Genomic DNA, 18767 nt, shown 5'->3' on the forward strand with positions numbered 1-18767 from the left:
ATATGGTATTTTGGATGCAGAAGGAATGCAGAAGTTCGTTTCCCCACCTGGTCTGGGGTCCAAGAAAATGGAACCAATTTCCTACTGTCCTACATGTTCTTGGTGCTAGACAAGTACACAGACTGATTTTGAGTTGTACAGTCATTAACATCTGAAGACTCTGGAGGTCAGGCTGCAGATGGCACATTAAATCTATTTATAGTCCCAAATCCTATTTGAGCTGATACTCACTGCTACAGAATCTAATACAGTACAGACATATTAATCTTTCTTTATTAAACTAAGAACAAGTTGCATGCATATGCTTTCATCTTTGAATTCAGACCAGGACATAAAACCAGAAACAGATCCCAGTTTCATGGTCCTGTTTGTAATCCAAAATTAAAGAGCTTTCCCAATTGGCATGCAATGGGAAACTATGCTATAATACACCCTAAAAGTATATTCATTTTGTCATGCAAATGAAATTGGAAGAGGGCTAGTTGAAACAATCACCTCAGCCCAGTAAACCACAGTTACTTAAACTGAGATTATTACTTCTGAATGATTTCTGAATATCATTATAGATATTACACCCAATATCTTTCTGCTGTTGCAACACATTTTGCAATCACAGTATTTGTTTTAGTATTGTATACAACACGTCTTTCTATTTTATAGGTCTGATCTTCAATTCAGCCACCAAATCCTACATTATTTTGGATGTTTAAAGGTGCAGTGAACAAACAGCAGAAATATACATTAAATTGCATTGTTTTCTCTTTCTTAAGAATGCTGCCCGAAAACATCCAAGGGCAGCAAGGGGTTAACCGGTCCTCTGGAACAAGTAATTGATCACTGCTAAATGTAACTTTCTCTTTTCCCCATCTCTTATGCCTCTGGAAAACTGGTGTGCATTTCGACCAAAAATGTGGGGGGGAATTATACATTCTGGAACTGGTTTGAGGTCACCTTCCACGGTTAATGTAATGACCTCCCTGGCCTCAAACCTGTTCCAGAAATGTCAATGCAATCATCTGCACAGAAAAATCTAGTTTCTCCCTAATCAGTTCCAAACTGACCTAAGTTGTCAGTGTAGATGTGTTTCAAGTGACAGTTTAGTTTAACATTATAAGCTGCAAAAACCATTGTGGTTGTGCATTCTTCCTTTCCCTCTCCTCTGAAATGTATACAGGCAGTCCCTGAGTTACAAGTATCCAACTTACAAATGACTCATAGTTAAGAATGGGCATGAGACAACACAAAGTGAGAGAAATCTACCCCAGGGAAGGGAAAGTCACTCCTGGATGAGTTATCATGGGGGAAAGTTGTATCAACTGAAACTATCACCAACCCTTGTTTCCACAAAAAACCAACTTTTTCAAAATCCAATTATCACAGTGACAGAAAGTGAGATGAAATCTCTGAACAGAGGCACAGACAGCAAAACAAACACCACTGGGGTGTTAACCCTTCCCTATGCTACCCAAAGCATGCATGCATATAGATGGATAAACATTCACACACACACACATGCTGTATATACTCGAGTTTAAGCCAACCCGAATATAAGCCAAGCCACCTAATTTTACCACAAAAAATTTGGGAAAATGTGTTGACTTGAGTATAAGCTGAGAGTGGGAAATGCAGCAGCTACTGGTAAATCACAAAATAAAAATAGATACCAATAAATGCATTAATTGAGGCATCAGTAGGTTAAATGCTTTTTTAAATATTTACATAAAACTGTAATTTAAGATAAGACTGTCCAACTCTGATTAAACCATTATTCTAACCTTCTTCAGTGTGCTTACATATCCTTCCAATAATAATAAAGTAAAATAATATATAAATAAAAAATAATAGAGTAAAACAACTGAAATGTAATAACAGTAATAATCCAATAAAATAATAAATGCAATAATAATAATAGAGGAAAAATAATAAATGTAATAAAAATGAATAGAGTAAAATAATGTAAATGTAATAATAATAAATAGAGTAAAATAATAAATGTAATAAAAACAATAATAATTACAGAGTGAAATAATAAATAACTTTGACTCGAGTATAAGCTGAGGGGGGCTTTTTTGGTCTAAAAAAGGGCTCAAAAATTCAGCTTATACTCAAGTATATACAGTACATATGGTTGAAGTTACATTTAAAAATGTTCAGCTTAAGAACAAACTGATAGAACCTATCTTTGTATGTAACTTGGTGACTGCCTGTATATGGGAAAAATACCAAAAACATTTGGTTCCATTTTGGAATCATAGAATAATAGAGATGGAAGAGACACAAGGATCATCTAGTCCAACCTTATGAAGTAGAAACACACAATCAAAAGCATCCTTGACAGATGGTAATCCAGACTCTCTTTTTAAAAAAAAACCCAGAGGAGACTCCACCACACTCCCAGGAAGCATATTCCACTGGCTAACAGCTTTAACCATCAGGAAGTCCTTCCTAATATTTAGGTGGCAACTTTTTTCCTACAATATGAATCCATTGCACTGTATCCTAGTTTCTAGAGCAGCAGAAAATAAGCCTGCCTCCTCCTCAATATGAAATCCTTTCAAATATGTAAACATAGTAATAATGTCCCCTCTTAACCTTCTCTTCTCTAAGCTAAGAATACTCAGCTCTCTAAAGCACTCCTCATAGCACTTGGCTTCCACAACTATGACTATTTTGGTCGCCCTTCTCTGGACATGTTCCAGAATAACACTCATTTCTGTTATATCCAAACCTCACACAATGTTTGATCTTAATGAAAATAGCTTAAACCTGATAAGTTGGTTTCTTCAAACTGCTCATAGTTAAGAATGACCATAGTTTTTCAAGCAGTTCTTGGAAAAGAGAAGCAAACTTCCAAATCTCCTTTTTACTGCATTTAAAGAGAACATGCAACTCACTACAATTCAGTCTTGTTCTACTAAACTTCCCAAACAGTCTCAGTTTTAAATGAATAAATATCTAAACATTATGGAATCACTGTTAGCAACCATAAGCCTTTTTGAATTCAGACAAATCATTCCAACAAAGGAAAACTGGTGTTAACATAAATTCTATAGATTTTTTGCAAAGCTGAGACCTGCAAAACAATAAAAACCATATTAAACATTTACAAGTTGTAAGGTTAGGTTGCACAATAATATCCAACTTCTTATAAGCTTCTTATAATATTTTCTTAAAACACAATGATCATAACCTTTTAAGCATGCCTTAGTCCATACCTGGGCAAAGGAAAACTGCGATTGGGTCACTGATGTGTGACTAAAAGTATTGACAGCCTTGGAAGAAGAAACTGGAAGACGATGTGACACGCTGACTGCCAACTGCATTCTATTTTGCTGCGTAAGTTGATCACCAGCAAAACTTCCTCCTGAAGCAACAGACTGGGCTGAAGGCCCAATGCTGGGGTGTACAGCGGCAGAAGAACTCACAGCAGTAAACCGGCTGTTGGATGACATATTTGAACTGGCTGACTGTCCGGGAGACATGGTGGAAAAGTTTGTTCTACTTTGGGAAATGTTTCCTTGGCTAGGGGATAAATGCAACACAGCAGGAGATGCCTGCTGTAGTGGAACCTGGCCGCTAACAATTTGAGAATTCCCGTGGTTTACTATAACCTGACTTCCAGAAGCTGAAAACGTCTGACCAGAAACTAGCTGGACAGCATTCTGATTATTCAACATCTGTCCGGAATACGGCTGGTTAGTTCTTAGCATGTTTGCAGAGTTCCTGTTTAGCATAACATGATCAGAGGATACTTGACTAGAAACAAGCTGGGAAGGCTGATTTTGAAGAAGCTGCCCATTTATCGTCTGGACGTGGTGAACTGAATTAGGGTTTACTGACAGGCCTGTGGGTATAAGAAACTGATTCTGAGGTGCATGAGACTGTCCCATTGGAGAATGGATAACAATACTACCACTGGCATTGCTTACTGTTTGAGGGGCAACTGATTTTCTTGCGTTTTGTTGACTAACAATATTAACAGACATATGTGGACCAACAACTGAATTCTGAGGTGAGTTTGATGAAGCAAAAGGAATCCCTTGTTGCACATGATGCTGCTGTATTCCCAGGCTATTCACATTGTAAGTGGCTTGCTGACCCATCTGAATAGGCTTTGGTTGAATATTGATGGGGCCCTTGTTAGAATTTGGAGCAAGGCCCCTCTGTATGATGATGTTATGCACAGGCAAGGATGTCTGAAAATTTGTACTGTTAAATGGAACAGTTACAGGTTGTGCTACTGGACTTGAATTTGAGTTGCCAAACAGTGTGTTGCCATTAGGAGTTTGTCTGTGAACCAAGAGTCCACCACTCATGTTTGCCGGTGTTTGCTGTCCACTACCCTTCAATATAATATGTGATCCTTCAAGATTATTGATGGTCATCATGGAAGGTTGGTTACTGAATGAACCAATTAGCTGTATCTGTCCAGGACCACCAATTTGATTACTATTTGACAAATGCTGGCTGGGAACGCTGATTCCCACATGTTGCATAAAGCCATGGTGCACACCAACTGTATTGCTTGTGAACGATGCTCCAACGGGTTGCTGAACCACTTGAGTAACTCCTATAGGTTGCAGCGTCTGACCTGAGTAATTAGAAACATTAGAAGCCTGAGTAAAAGATGCTGATGAGGAAGGATGAAGTTGAGTTTGTGCAAACTGTTGGTTGGAGCCTATGTTGGCATCCAGATAAGCCTCTTCTGCCAAAGTCTGTTCTGTAATATTAGCTTCCTGTAGAGATTTCTGGAGGATATCAAATGGCTGATCTTCACTGAGATCAGGCAATGGAGAAGATTCAAGTTCATCATCAAGAAACTGAAGGCTACTTGGCAACTGTAGTCCATCACTAGGTCCCTCTCCAAGCTGACCACTCACACCTTTGATTGACGACTTAGACTCAGAACTCTGGAAGAAAAAAATATGTTAAAGATCAAGCCAATGTGTTTGAAATTATGTTGTAGGTTGACTGTTCCTGTTTTTTCTTCTTCATCCCCCCAAAATATTCCTCAAAAATACCATGCTGGAGCAGCCAATATTAAATATCACAGGCATAAAGAAAGGTGCAAGTATGCTGGCACTCCTGAAGGAGATAGGGCAATAACATTATAGTAAAACACTTACCCTAATTCAAATTATAGTTTTCCTTGGCCATTTTGTACATAATATATGAGCATATTGTAATTTAAGTATTGCATTTCATGTCATTTGACAGGACTCCACTCAAATACCTATGGTTTAGTTTATTAGCCTAGGAGGTGCATGTACACTACAAAAGTTTGACATCACTGGGCTCAGTGCTATGGAATCCTGGGACAAGTAGTTTGTTGAGTCACCAGTACTCTTTGGCAGAGGCCAAAGACGTTGCAAAACTACAACCCTCATGATCCCATAGCATTGACTAATGGCAGTTAAAGAGGCATCAAACTGTATTAATTCTGAAGTGAACGCACCCTATCTGAAATGAAACAGATGCCTAGAGGGTGGAAAGTTATTAATCCCCTTAACATATATTGAAGCTACCAGCCTGGATCACAAAGTCGGGGTGTGGTGGACACAGAGAAAGAGCAAAATTCTTCAATTACACTAAAGCCAATTATCACAGATCATGGGGATCAAGAGTCTCACATCACCTAACTTCTATCTCCATGGGAAATCTATTAGAGCCTTAAGAAATACACTCTATCCATCCCCAAGACATCTGAAGAGCTTTTACTCCTAGATGTTGCCCATTCATGTGGTGTGTAAAGCCCACAGGACTCAAACACTGGGGGATAGCAACTTCCTATTTATTGCCATCTCATTTTTGTTATGAATATGTGTGGGAAGCATGTATACAGCTTTTATAACTGGGTCCTTTGGAGATCTCCAGAACTGGTTTGTGTAGCTGAAATATTCCAAACCTCACCCTTCACATATGCAAATAAGGAGGAAATACACTCAAAAATATTAGGGATACCAGCCAACTGGAAAGAACTGTTTAAAGGTTACATGCACACACCAAAACAGACTTATAAGAAAATCAAATCCTATATCTATTCTATACAATTACAAACAGTGTCAAAAGACCATGCCTGAATTGTAAACCCAAAGTAAAATTTAACCTTTTTTCCTATGTACTTACACTGGCATTGGCGAAAATGGAATTTGAATTGGCTGCAGAATATCCTGCATTAGTCAAGTCTTCGTTGTTCTGTTACAGCATAGAGAAAATAACATTAAACTAACAGTAGCACAGTTAGTAAAATTATATCTACATTTAACATATCAGAATGTGACTTACAGATTTACTGCCTGCTCCATGGAGGAAATAATTCAGTGCCTGTGGGTCTCTTTAAAAAAAACACAAACAAGGAAAGTGAGGTTTATAACTGTTATAATATTCTTTAAAAATACCTGCTTGAACAAATTCCAAAAGTTTCTATAACTTGGAGCATTCAGTCAGAAGCAGAAATCTGAGTTATTTTTTACAAAGCAACACCACAAATCTCTTTTAATTTAACTATTTATCGTATTATGCAACTATCAAATATTATTTTAATACTTTTTTTTAAAGTTTGCATTATTATCATAGTCATGTAAGTCTTTTCCAACAATAACTGCACGTAGGATGCACTCTAGAGAGCCAGTGTGATGTAATGGTTTGAGTGCTGGATTTGAAATCTGAGAGTCCAAGGTGCAAATCCCTATATGGCCATGGAAACCCTCTGGGTAACCTTGTCAAAATCATACTCTTTCAACCTCAGAGGAATGCAATAGCTAACCTCCTCTGAACAAAGCTAGCCAAGAAACACCATAACAGATTTGTTGCTTAGGGCTGCCACCAACACCACAAAGTTCAGTTTTAGAGGTCTATATTTTATTACCATATATTTGAGCTGTTGGCAAAACATCTCTAGGGAACAGACCTTTATTTATTAATACAATGGATACCAGTGCCAGTATCTAAATAAAGAAGGCTTGCACAGTGTTTTCTGTCTTCTCTACAAAGGAGATTTTTTGGAAATACATCAAAACTATTATTTTCAGCAGTGCCCCTTTATGCCATTTCATAATTTCCATAGAAATTGTATAGGTTTTCACACCTTCTGTAATGTCTCCTTGCTTTTTGCTAATTTGTTCAATATATATTGCCCAATTGATGATGACATGATAATAGCTTACAAATAATATAGTCACTGAGAGTCTGTATGAACTATTACTATAATAGTAACTTTTCCACCTGACTCATTTGTCATCTTTAGGTACTACAAAAAAGCTAAGGGGGAGGTGAATCTAAGATGGTAAGTAGTTGGGACCAAGCTTTCTCTGCAGCAATCCCCCAACTGTGGAACTTACTTCCAAAGGACATCACTTTTGAACATCCAGAGGGCAGCTAGGATTGTCTCATTTCATGGGTTCTTAAAACGAAGTATAGTTGTTCTGACTGCTTTATGTGTGTGTTTTGATTTGAAATGATTTTAGTCTATTCTTAATTTTTTTGTTTATATTAACAGTCTAAATATTTTTAAGTCTCATAAATAGACTTAGATCTTAAATCCTAAGAATGTAATCTTCTTTTGTTTATTTCACACTGAGTACATCAGGAGATCCTGGCAAACTTCTAAATAGAAAATGCAAAAGATATGCCCTGCTATAAGACATGTAACAGACCCTTTTCTGTTAAAATGCCAGTTTTAATGACCTTCCAGAGGAACTCTGCCCAACCATCTCATTGTCTTTCTGCATCAGCTCCAAAGTCTTTTTATTCACCAGTGGGTTTCAGTAACTGAATTTATATATCTTTCTAGCAAAAGAGCATCTATTTGGACTTTCTGGGATCCTCTGGAGATCTGGGAGTGGGGGACAGATGACCCATTCTACTCCAGCTATTGCTTCGGTTCAACCAATTAGCAGGTTACAAACTGAAGGGGATCTGTGCAGAATACCTCCATCTACAATAACCATTTAAAACAACAAAATGTAACATTACATCTGCACATATCACCAACACAATTCTAGTCATCAGCTTTAAAATAATATTCATTGTTACTGTGTCTTTGATTATGAAGACAAATACTGTGAATTGGAACACTGCATGCTGGTACAGGCAATTTGTATTCACTCGGTCTGTTACGAAAATAAATGAAAACTGGCTAAATAAATAACTAAATGAACATGATGACACTTTCATTTTATTTATAGCAGTCCCAATGCAACAGAAAGGCTAGAAAACCTCTTAGTTTAATGGATCTACTCCTAAGTAAACATACATCAGACTTTTTTTTCTACCCATCACAAACAGTAATTTGGTTCAAATTAACAAATTTGAACACAGCAGTATTATAGCAGTATTTTTCATCAATTCTTCCATCCTTTTGATGCTCTATGCCCCCTAAAAGTAGGGTTGGGAATCCCTTTATAATGGTAACTGCCAAAGGTTACATGGGAACATGACAAAAATCAACACATACACTTTATCCAGCAGGGAATTTCTACTGAATCTATTTCCACTGAAAGCAACCCAAGCCCTTAGGAGTAAGTTCTGATCCAACTCTATTGATCTAGCAAGTGGTCTTGGGTTCAAAGTGGTTTTACATAATCTCTTCTTTTATCAATTTCTAACAACAAAAAAGACTTACCCAATAAGATCAAAGAGACAGGACTCATCATCATCATCATCCATGACAACTAAAGAAAAAGCAGACACTCATGTTGTATTATAAAACAGATATATTTCCTTCCAGAAAAAGTCAGTAAGAGAGATTACTTTGTATAATAAATAATTATATGGAACATGTTTATTTATGATGAGTAAATTTACAAAGATCTATGAAGGCGGATATTCTAAAAATACTCCTCAGCAAATAAGACATTTTTAATTCACTAAGTCTTACTTCTGAAAAATATGGTTAGGATGAAGCTTATGGAATAAAGATAGTAATGTATTTTACAATAGTGTATGTTTATTATCGTAAAAATTCTTATGATTCTGTATGCTAGCCCAATATTATTATTCACATACTATAGATAGGTATCTGTGGTTAACAGATAAAGGTTTGCCAGAGGTTACCTATTGATGATTGTGGTAACCCTTGAACATATTTCAGATGAATATTGCCTGAAATTCCTAAAGATTACATATACGAGCATCATTTTAGTATAATTTTCAGTATAAAAAACTTTGCCTTGGGTTTGATGAAAATCAAAATTAATAAATTATTATCATTATTACTATTATTATTATTAACTATATTTATACCCCACTCTTCTCACCCCGAAGGGGACTCTGAGCGGCTTACAGATTATGGCAAAATTAAGTGCCTCATTATACATACAAATAATAAATATAACTTATCAAATTATAAAATAATTAAAACATACAAATGCAATAAAACAGATTAAAACATAGTTTCCCAATCACTCTCCCTCCACAGGCCAAACAAAATCCTGCCAGCAAAAGTGGTCTTATGCATTATTTAAAAAGGGGGTAAAGAGATATAAGGTGCTAGTCTAGAAGGCTAAAGGATTAGGGTACAGGTGTCACAATTTAAAAACCTGCATTGATAGCTAACTCTCAAGGTATATGTACTAAAAACAGCAAACTACATGTGAGACTACTGGTAAAAGTAGTGCACACACTGTAATGGATTGGGATTAGTCTAAAATAAAGCTCCCCCGTCCCCCGAGTCCTTTACTATCATTTACAATTCCTCTGACTGCAAAGACATTCAATGTCTTTTCCAACTATCCTATATATTCATGTTTAAGTCTAGATATTTTGGTTAAAAATCCTGGTCAATTTATTCACATGTTAATGTATGTACTGAACAATATTTTTTATCAGAAAGGAACCATTGCCTTAACTGCAAAAGGTGGGAACTATTCTCTCCATCACAGCACCACATCTGGTCTTTTTGAATGCCTAAATTTCCTATTTAGGCATTCAAAAAGACCAGATGTGGTGCTGTGATGGGCAAAGGCAGCTAAGGGTGGTTGGTCCCACCAATGCAATGTGGAATAACTCTCTATCCATGGGTTATATCAAAATCCGAAAATTTATACATGAGGTCAACTTATACACGAGGTTATATAATACATTATATATAATTTTTCATTCTAGGGCTTCCTTGAGGAGTTATTAGTGTAGATATCTAGTCACAATACCTCCAAAAAACCTGTGCAAAAGCTCCCCTGGCCACTGCCAAAACCTGGAGTTCCAGGCTCAGTGATGAATCCAGGAGAAAGGGAGAAGCGTGCCAAGAGGAAGGCACATCAAGCCAACCCCAACTGAGACCGCCTTCCACCTGGAAACCAATGCCCTCACTGTGGAAGAAGATGCAGAGCAAGAATAGGGCTCCACAGCCACATACGGACCCACAAGAACACTGGAAGACAATCCTCCTCGGAAAATGAGGGATCGCCTAAGTGAGTACCAGAATAAACCCAATGTAGGAAACTGGGCCATCCTGTCTCCTCACATTGTCAATGTCTTCATCAGATGCACTGCCACTGAGAAATGGACTAATGTGTTGTCCTTGCCCCAATGTATAAGGCTCGTGTATCTGTTATATCTGGGTACGGGGAATCTTTGGCACCTCCTTCCATCTGCACAACACTTGAACATGTGATTTTACTGAAATTTTCTTCTAATTCATGACACTAGACTGCATAATATATTTGAGACATATACAACATTGTACATTATATAAAAGTACAGAATACTGCTAGATATACATGCCAGCTTTAAAAATGAAGATAAACTGTGCCATTTATTTCTGCCTTCAGTTGATGTCCAAGTCTGACACTTTATATAGAGAGTCAGATGCCTGTAAATCTAAATGTAGCTGAAGATGTTTTACTGGAAATGTCCTGGCTTCCTTGTTCTCTTCTGACATAGTACATTTGCTGGTTAGTACAGAACACCCTAACCTGAACGAATCTTTTGTTTCTTGGGACTGGTTTGCCAAAGTCAAAATGTTCTCAGATGAGGATTTTATTTTTAACTGGACAGTCTTATCCATAGGATGAAAAATTCAATGACAACTTTTGTTGTTTTTTTAAAAAAAAACCTTCTAGGGGGAGTTACATATGTCGATCAGTTAAAACACATTCCTCTGGAATCTTAAAGACTAACAAATGTATAGATAGCATGAGCTCAGGCTACAATTAATTTATTGATATTTAAGGTGTCACATCATACTTTTTCCCATTTGTAACCTTTATTTTCCTTCAACTTTTGTCTTTTTCTTATCACAGGAAATCCACTGAGAGACTTCCAAACAGCACAACCCGCTGTTTGGAAGTACTCCCAAACTTGGATTAGCTCAAAATTAGGGATTCCCCTGCATGTGATTTTTCTTACCATAATGATAAAAAAAGCTACACCTATATTTTTTTTCCACACAAAAGGCCATTACACCTTAACCTTAACCATGTCATTATTTCCCTGGCACTGTTGCTACACTTCTGCCAAAGATCTCATTTTTCTGACTCCATGTGTGTGCTTTTAACAGTAGCCCACAATGAAGAATATAAAATAGATGCTTTTCCACCATATTTTAACTTAAGAGGTGTGTGGGAGATCAATCTTAAAGTCCCATGTGAAGCAGACAGAAAGATGCCAACACCACATTCTTAAGAGTATTGGGTCTCCGGTTCTTCAATCTTGTACAGGACTGACACTTTGCTCCAGAAAGGCTCTTACATTTTTTAGTTTTATAACTACTGGAATTAAACATAGTCAGTATAGTTTTAGGGTGGAAGCCTACATTGACTGGGGGCTGCCATTGTTTTCTTGTTGTGGAACCCAGGGAAGAAAAAACATGGTAACCCTTTGAAACAAAATTTGTTAGAAGAATGAAGTGTGTTTCTCTTTCACTGGAAGAGTTCACCGGTTGTACCTTTGCCCATTGTTTCTTGAAATCCATTATTTCATCCCTCATTCCCCTGACACACTTGCAACTTGTCATCCAGTTCTTGTTTTCTCTCCAACTGCATTTCTGGTCAGCTGTCAGAATCAATTTGACAGCTGTCAAGTGTCAGAACAGAAGACCTAACTCTCCAAACAGGCCTACATAGTCAATTTTAAATTGAATTTTAACCTCCATTTTATTGGTATTAGTGTCAGTCTTTGTTAATCTTCAACATTAATGTTGTGAAGATGTATCCATCTTATGCAATGTTATATAACAATTTCAGCCTGTTTTGTCTTAACTTCATTATGGAAAAACCCATGCATGTATTATTCACAAGATTGGATTATGGCCTGAATAAAGATACACACCACCAGTGCTGATGTGAAGCACCTCATCGTGTTAGGGCAATGGATCAGCAGTACTATTTTTCCTGAATGCATACATGCGAGTCTGGAAATGAAATTATGTAAAATAAAAATATGTAGACTTCCCACAGTATGGTTCATCAAACTAGGACACAGAGCGATGGATTCAAATTGCATTAAAACGATTCCACCTAAACATTAGGAAGAGCTATCTGGCCTCTGGGTGTGATGGAATCTCCTTCTCTGGAGGTTTTTAAGCAGAGACTAGATGGTCATCTGTCAGGGTGCTTTGATTCTGTGATCCTGCTTGGCAGAGGATTGGACTGGATGGCCCTTGTGGTCTTTTCCAGCTCTAAGATTCTAAACACACCTTCCCTTGGCAATAAACACAAGCTGATGTTCCTTGTATATGTGGAGAGGTTAGATGAGAATACTGATCTGGACTTCTCAAGCTCATACGCCAAGAAAGAGAGCTTTTTCATGCCTTGAGGATATTTTTATGTGACTGAACACCCATGTAGGGAATGATCAGTAGTGTCATGTACTAAAAGCAAAATTTAACTCTTTTCATTTTCTATATCCCACAAAACAGTGTTCCAACACAAGCAAATTTCCTCCCAATACGTAATAAATTGGTATATTTGTGCTCTACTGTTGTATTTGTTTCCTAGAATGTTGCTGCAAACTAGTAGCCATCAGCTTACAAAGCAGCACTACTCTGCAGACCACTACTGAGTAGCGCTTCCCTAAAAAACACCAATGATCACTCAATTTAAATGAACATGTGCACTGTGACTTAAGTGAGCGTATGCATGGATGAGAGCTATCATAAATGACCCAAGCACAATGCTATGTATTTTCCCAACACACATAGAAGCCAAGTAAAAAGATGGCAATTATTTATTAGATTAAATAAAATATATCTCTATATTTACAAGTGCAGGCAATTCTACGAAGTTCATTTTCAGGCTCAAAACAAAAAACATTGTACTTATTAAGGCTAGTGTGTGGGTTGGATTCCGCATGATGTGACTATATGAAAATATAGCCAGCCCTGCATGGTGCACAATATCCAAAAGGTCATGGCAGAAGAAATAGAAGATTGTGTATGCCATGTTTTATTTTGAAGAGCAATTATTTTTCATACTTATACTAAACTACTTCAAATAGAAATGCAGAAATTATTAAAATGATAGAAATGAAGGAATATAAATTAGCCCAAATCAAATTCTGCCCAATAAACACTCCATACAATTTGTGCACTGTAAGGAGTAGGACAGGTTAAACCAACAGAAAGTGCTTTTGGACGACTTTTTATATTTTCACTAACAAAAATACATGGTTTGTCAAAGCTATAATCTGTGCAATTCTGAAGTTAGAATCCCTTTTTAATGCTTTGGATTTTGTATATTGTAATTGATTTTCACAATATGCAGTATGTCTTTTTGAAAAACAAAAGTATCCAATGTATTGTCGAAGGCTTTCACAGCCGGAAACACTGGGGTGTTGTGTGGTTTTCGGGCTGTATGGCCACATAACCCAAAAGTATCCAATGTTTTATTTCAAAGTTTTTCTTTCATATTGGAACAGAGCAATATGGCAGAATGAAGCTCCCCCCCAACCCCCTCCCCTATTATTGAACTGATTTATACTGTCTGTAATACTATAAAGCAGTTTCTCAAACTGTGCTTCTCCAGATGCTTTGGACTTCAACTCCCACAATTCCTAAAAGCTGGTAAACTGGCTGGGATTTCTAGGAGCTGCAGTCCAAAACACCTGGAAAAGGAGTTTTAGAAACACTGCAATAAAGAGTATTCTGACTGAATATGCAAGAAACATTTGCACTTGAGACTACTGTCCTAACAGTCAAGCCTGCACCATATTATAAACCAAAATTAACTACAGAGGAATCTTTATTATTCAACTAACAACCGACAATGAACTGCTAAGACTATTTTTCCAATAAATATTTCAGAATGCATGTTACATCGCATGTCTTCTTCCCATGTATATTCTGAAGCACATGGTGAGCCCACTTTTCCAAGTTGGCTGTTTCATGAGCCACCAGTGAGTGGAGGGATAACCAGTTACCGATCTAAGAAATGGTCTGATTTTGTATTTCTAGATGTCCCTATTGTCAGAGGAAACTGCATGAAACCAATCTCAACCCTTAGTAATGTGAAAATAGTTACTTTATGGATATTCCTATTAAATGTAAGGAAGAATTTCCTGATGTTATGGGATGCTTTGACACTCAGAGTACTTTGGTAGTGGATCCACATTCACTGGAGTTGTTTTAAGGAGTTTGGACGGACAGAAATTGCTTTACTGACAAGGGACTGGATTAGATGGTCCTTGGGTTCTCCTTCAACTCTACGATTCTGTGATAATTTCTATGGCATAAGATTTACAGCTAAATAAAAATATTACATTAATTTTTATGGAGTAAGATCCATCCTTGAAAAGAACTTTAATTTCTATGGTTTTTAAATGTGTCTCCTCCAATCTTAATTTCTTTATGCAGCTTCAAATACAGGCAAGTCCCCAGGTTGCGAACAACATGGGCTCTGTAGGGTCTGTTCTTAAGTTGAATTTCTTTTTAAGTCTGAACAGGTACATTTTTGAAGTGTAACTCCAGCCACACACACACACACACACACGCACATATATTTTTGATTGCAGAGTAGGGTCAACACCCTTGGGTTTTGTTTTGCTGTTATGTGCCCCTGTTCATATTTCACCACTTTCTGTCTCTATAATTGGATTTTGTAAAATTTGGCTTGCTGTGGAACCAAGGATAGGTGCTAAAGCTTCAGCTGAGACACAATTTCTGTCAGAAATATTAAAAATTAACTGGTTATTTTTTATTACAAACGTGTGAGTCAAGTACTAAAATAGTAGGCCGAAACCTGTTAAGAGTCAGTGGGCCAAAGTTAGTGTCGTCCTGAAGAGTGTGAGGTAAACCTCAGTATGAGAGAAACTGCAGTGAAAGTTCAAAGTTTAACGGCTCATGTGTAAAGCTATGTGAAGCTCCTGAGTAATTTTGGTGTGAGGAGGCTCTGTAAGAGCAAAGCTGTTTCTCTGCATAAGACGACCAGCATGAAAGTAACAAAGGTAGTATATAGGACTTTGTATTGTGGAAACCATGTTGTAACTATATTATTTTACTACAAAGAAAAGCCTCCTATGGAAGAGATAACATTGGTCTGGTGTGTTTTTGTTCTTTTTATCACTTTGGGCTACTGGTGCTGGGTCACAATGTTGCTGATAAGTTACTCTGCTGTGCATTTATGAGGAGGGTCTTTTGTTAATAAGCCCACTTGCCCAATATTTTCCGCATGATCAGTCTTTCAGGCATGAATTTTCCTTCCTAAGGGAAGATTTCCCTCGCTTCCTGTTGTTTCATTCCTGTTCTTAACTATGAGTCATTTATAAGTCAGGTGTTTGTAACTTGGGGACTGCCTTTAGTGGGAATAAACAAGGATTATGAGTGTTTCATATTATTGACTCACTGCTTCTTGTTTCTCTATAAAATTGGTTTCACCCCTTGAAAACTGATAAAAGAGATGAAACTTATAGAGAGAAATCGTGTTTGAAATCAGTTCGTCGTTCAAAACAAACATATTCCTAAATATGTTATTTCAGTACCTGGAAACATATACGCATTATGTAAAACTAGGCCTGTCTAAAAAAAATTTACCCTCCAAAAATATTTCCTCACATGAAAGCACAATTTTGACTACACAGAAAACTTGGAAAGTACTAACCACCACTGAAGCCACTTGAAGATTAATTTGCTTCTTGTTCTCATAGCAAGTCTAATGAAGTCAGCCATTTTATTTGATTCACTGTACTGTGCAGTACTTTTAAGTTTAGCATTGCCTGCATACATAGCTTAAATATACTCCATAATATTAGAAGCTTAATCAGGTCAGCTCTGTTGAGATTTGGATGCGAGACCACCAAAGAACACAAGGTACTGGAGGCTTTATTTCAAAATAAGAAACTGGCACAACTTCCGCTAAGTAGTCCTTGCCCAAGAAAACCCTAAGAAATTCTTGGGGCTGCCAACATCGACAGGTAAATGTTAAGTCACAAACACACATAATATTTGTATGTATAATGCTGCAAGCATTTACTTAAAGGAAAATTAAAAATTACAGCATTATTTGACATAACTAAAAACAATTGCAGCCTTGGGCCTTGAATATTATGGCCCAAGAAAAGTACAATTTTGGTGTCAAAGAAAGTATCCAAGGTGCCCACATGGAATGGTTACTATTCACAAGTGTCACCATTTCAAACCCTGAGAAACGTATTGAAATGAGAAAATGTAAGAATGGTTGGATTTCAGAAAAACATACCCCCCCCCCCTTTTACTGTATTGCCAGATGATTTTATACTGCACTTAAGATTTTTTAAAGAATTAATGGTGCAGTGTAAAGATTTCAAACAGAACACTACCCTTCAATTTTTCAGTCTTGCAATTTCCATCCTTCTAAAATCATCTTGAGGACGGGTCAATAGAGACAGATTTTCCTCTTTATGGGGTTTTATCTTTCTCCCCAAATAATAGAAACCAATTTGAAAGATGAGCTCTGGTGGCAATGGGTGCAACCAATTTATAGTATAAAAACACTTGTGTGTCTTGGCTCTCCTTATTTAATCCCAGTATTCAAAACTGCAAAAGGAAATGAGACTGGAGGAGCATTTAAAGTTCATCCATATTATGAAACATGAATGCCATGACTGTCCTTATTTATCCCCACTATTTGAAGCTACAAAAGGAAATTTAGTAGGAAAACAGCATTTTAAAGTCAATTCATGACATGAAACACTAATGTCATGGCCATCCTTATTTGTCCCTATTTTAAGATGCAGAAATAAATTATTATGGGAGATGAAGCATTTAAAGTTAATTCATGTCTGAAAGACTCATGCCATGACCATCCTTATTTATCATCGCTATTTGAAGCTGCAAAAGGAAATTTAGTAAGAAAATAGCATTTTGAAGTCAATTCATGCCATGAAACAGTCATGCCATGACCATCCTCATTTATCCCTACTATTTGAAGCTGCAAAAAGAAATTATGTGGAAAAACAGCATTTTAAAGTCAATTCATGGCATGAAACATTCATACCATGGCCATCCTTATTTATCCCCACTATTTTAAAGCTGTAGAAGGAAATTAAGTGGGAAAACAGCACTTAAAAGTCCATCCATACTATGAAACATTCACACCATGGCCACCCATATTTATTCTCACTATTTTAAACATGCAGAAGGAAATTAAATGGAAAAACAGCATTTAAAATCCACTCATGCCATGGCCATCCTTATTTATCCCCACTATTTTAAAGGTGTAGAAGGAAATTAAGTGGGAAAACTGCACTTAAAAGTCCATCCATACTATGAAACACTCATGCCATGTCCATCCTTATCTATCCCCCACTATTTGAAGCTGCAAAAGGGAATTGAGTACATGGAGAAACATCATTTTAAAGTCAATTCATACTATGAAGCACTCATACCAGGGCCATTTTTAGTTAAGTCCCACATTTTGAAGCAGCTGAGAAAAAAATTAGGACTGGAGAGGAAGTGTAAAAGGACGTTCATAATCAAGATGAAACATCCATATGCCTGATTTTAGTTCCAGAAATTGAAATTGCAGGAAGGAATTGAAATGGGAGAAATGCCAAGTCGTCCCATTATGTTGAAAGGCAAGCTTTCCAATTTACTGAGCAAGACTAAAAAGAATGGTAAGTTTCGTTTTCTCTTTATCACTTATAGGGTACTCCCAGCTCATTAATCCCTCCTTACTCAGTCACCCCAATTATCTCCCCCCCCCCCCCATTTCTTTTAAAATTGTAAACAATATCTTTCTGAATAAAAAATATTTTTTAAAAAAAGAATTGTAAGGCTAGCAGTTGAGGCAGGAGGGCTCTCCATGTGTGTAATTCGTCCTCCAAATAACCATTCGTAGCTGAGAAGAAAGGAAGAAACCAGGCAGGGGCAAACTTGGGCCCTCCAAATGTTTTGGACGTCAACTCTCACAACTCCTCTAGCAGCCTATTAGGAGGCTATTAGGAATGGTGGTCGTGGATTCCACTTTGTAGCCCCATTTCTTATCCACGACATGGGAGTGTGGAGAAGAGCAAACTACAGACAACCTGCTGCAATGCAACCTGACCCCTGGTACATGCGGGGGGGGGGGGGGGGGGAATTGTAAGGCTAGCATGGAGGGCTCTCCATGTATGTAATTTGTCCTCCAAATAACCATCCATGGCTTCGTGGCTAATAAGAAAGGAAGAAACCAGGCAGGGGCAAACTTGGGCCCTCCAAATGTTTTGGACGTCAACTCTCACAACTCCTAACAGCCTATTAGGAGGCTATTCATGCGGGGGCATGAGAGACGCCTCCCACAAAGGATGATAAAAACATCAAATCATCTGGGTGTCCCCTGGGCAACGTCCTTGCAGATGGCCAATTCTCTCACACCAGA

The 18767-nt window shown here is 37.3% G+C and overlaps 1 protein-coding gene across 4 annotated transcripts in view; it reads right to left on the bottom strand.

The window, feature by feature from the left end:
• Nucleotides 1-18767, bottom strand: part of BICRAL (BICRA like chromatin remodeling complex associated protein) — a 36429-nt gene that overhangs the window by 13235 nt on the left and 4427 nt on the right. For 2 of the 4 annotated variants that reach the window (XM_060754358.2, XM_060754360.2), the window contains exons 2-5: nt 8624-8672; nt 6286-6334; nt 6127-6195; nt 3216-4910 (exon numbers count right to left, since the gene is read on the bottom strand). In XM_060754358.2, coding sequence (XP_060610341.2) covers nt 3216-4910; nt 6127-6195; nt 6286-6334; nt 8624-8667 — 1857 coding nt within the window. In that variant the 5' untranslated portion in view covers nt 8668-8672. Of the gene's footprint in view, nt 1-3215; nt 4911-6126; nt 6196-6285; nt 6335-8623; nt 8673-12267; nt 17560-18767 lie in introns of those variants that run through there. The other 2 variants (XM_060754359.2, XM_060754361.2) reach the window with 2 other exon arrangements.

Source organism: Anolis sagrei, chromosome 1, assembly GCF_037176765.1.
Source record: "Anolis sagrei isolate rAnoSag1 chromosome 1, rAnoSag1.mat, whole genome shotgun sequence".
NCBI classification, from domain to species: Eukaryota; Metazoa; Chordata; class Lepidosauria; order Squamata; family Dactyloidae; genus Anolis; species Anolis sagrei.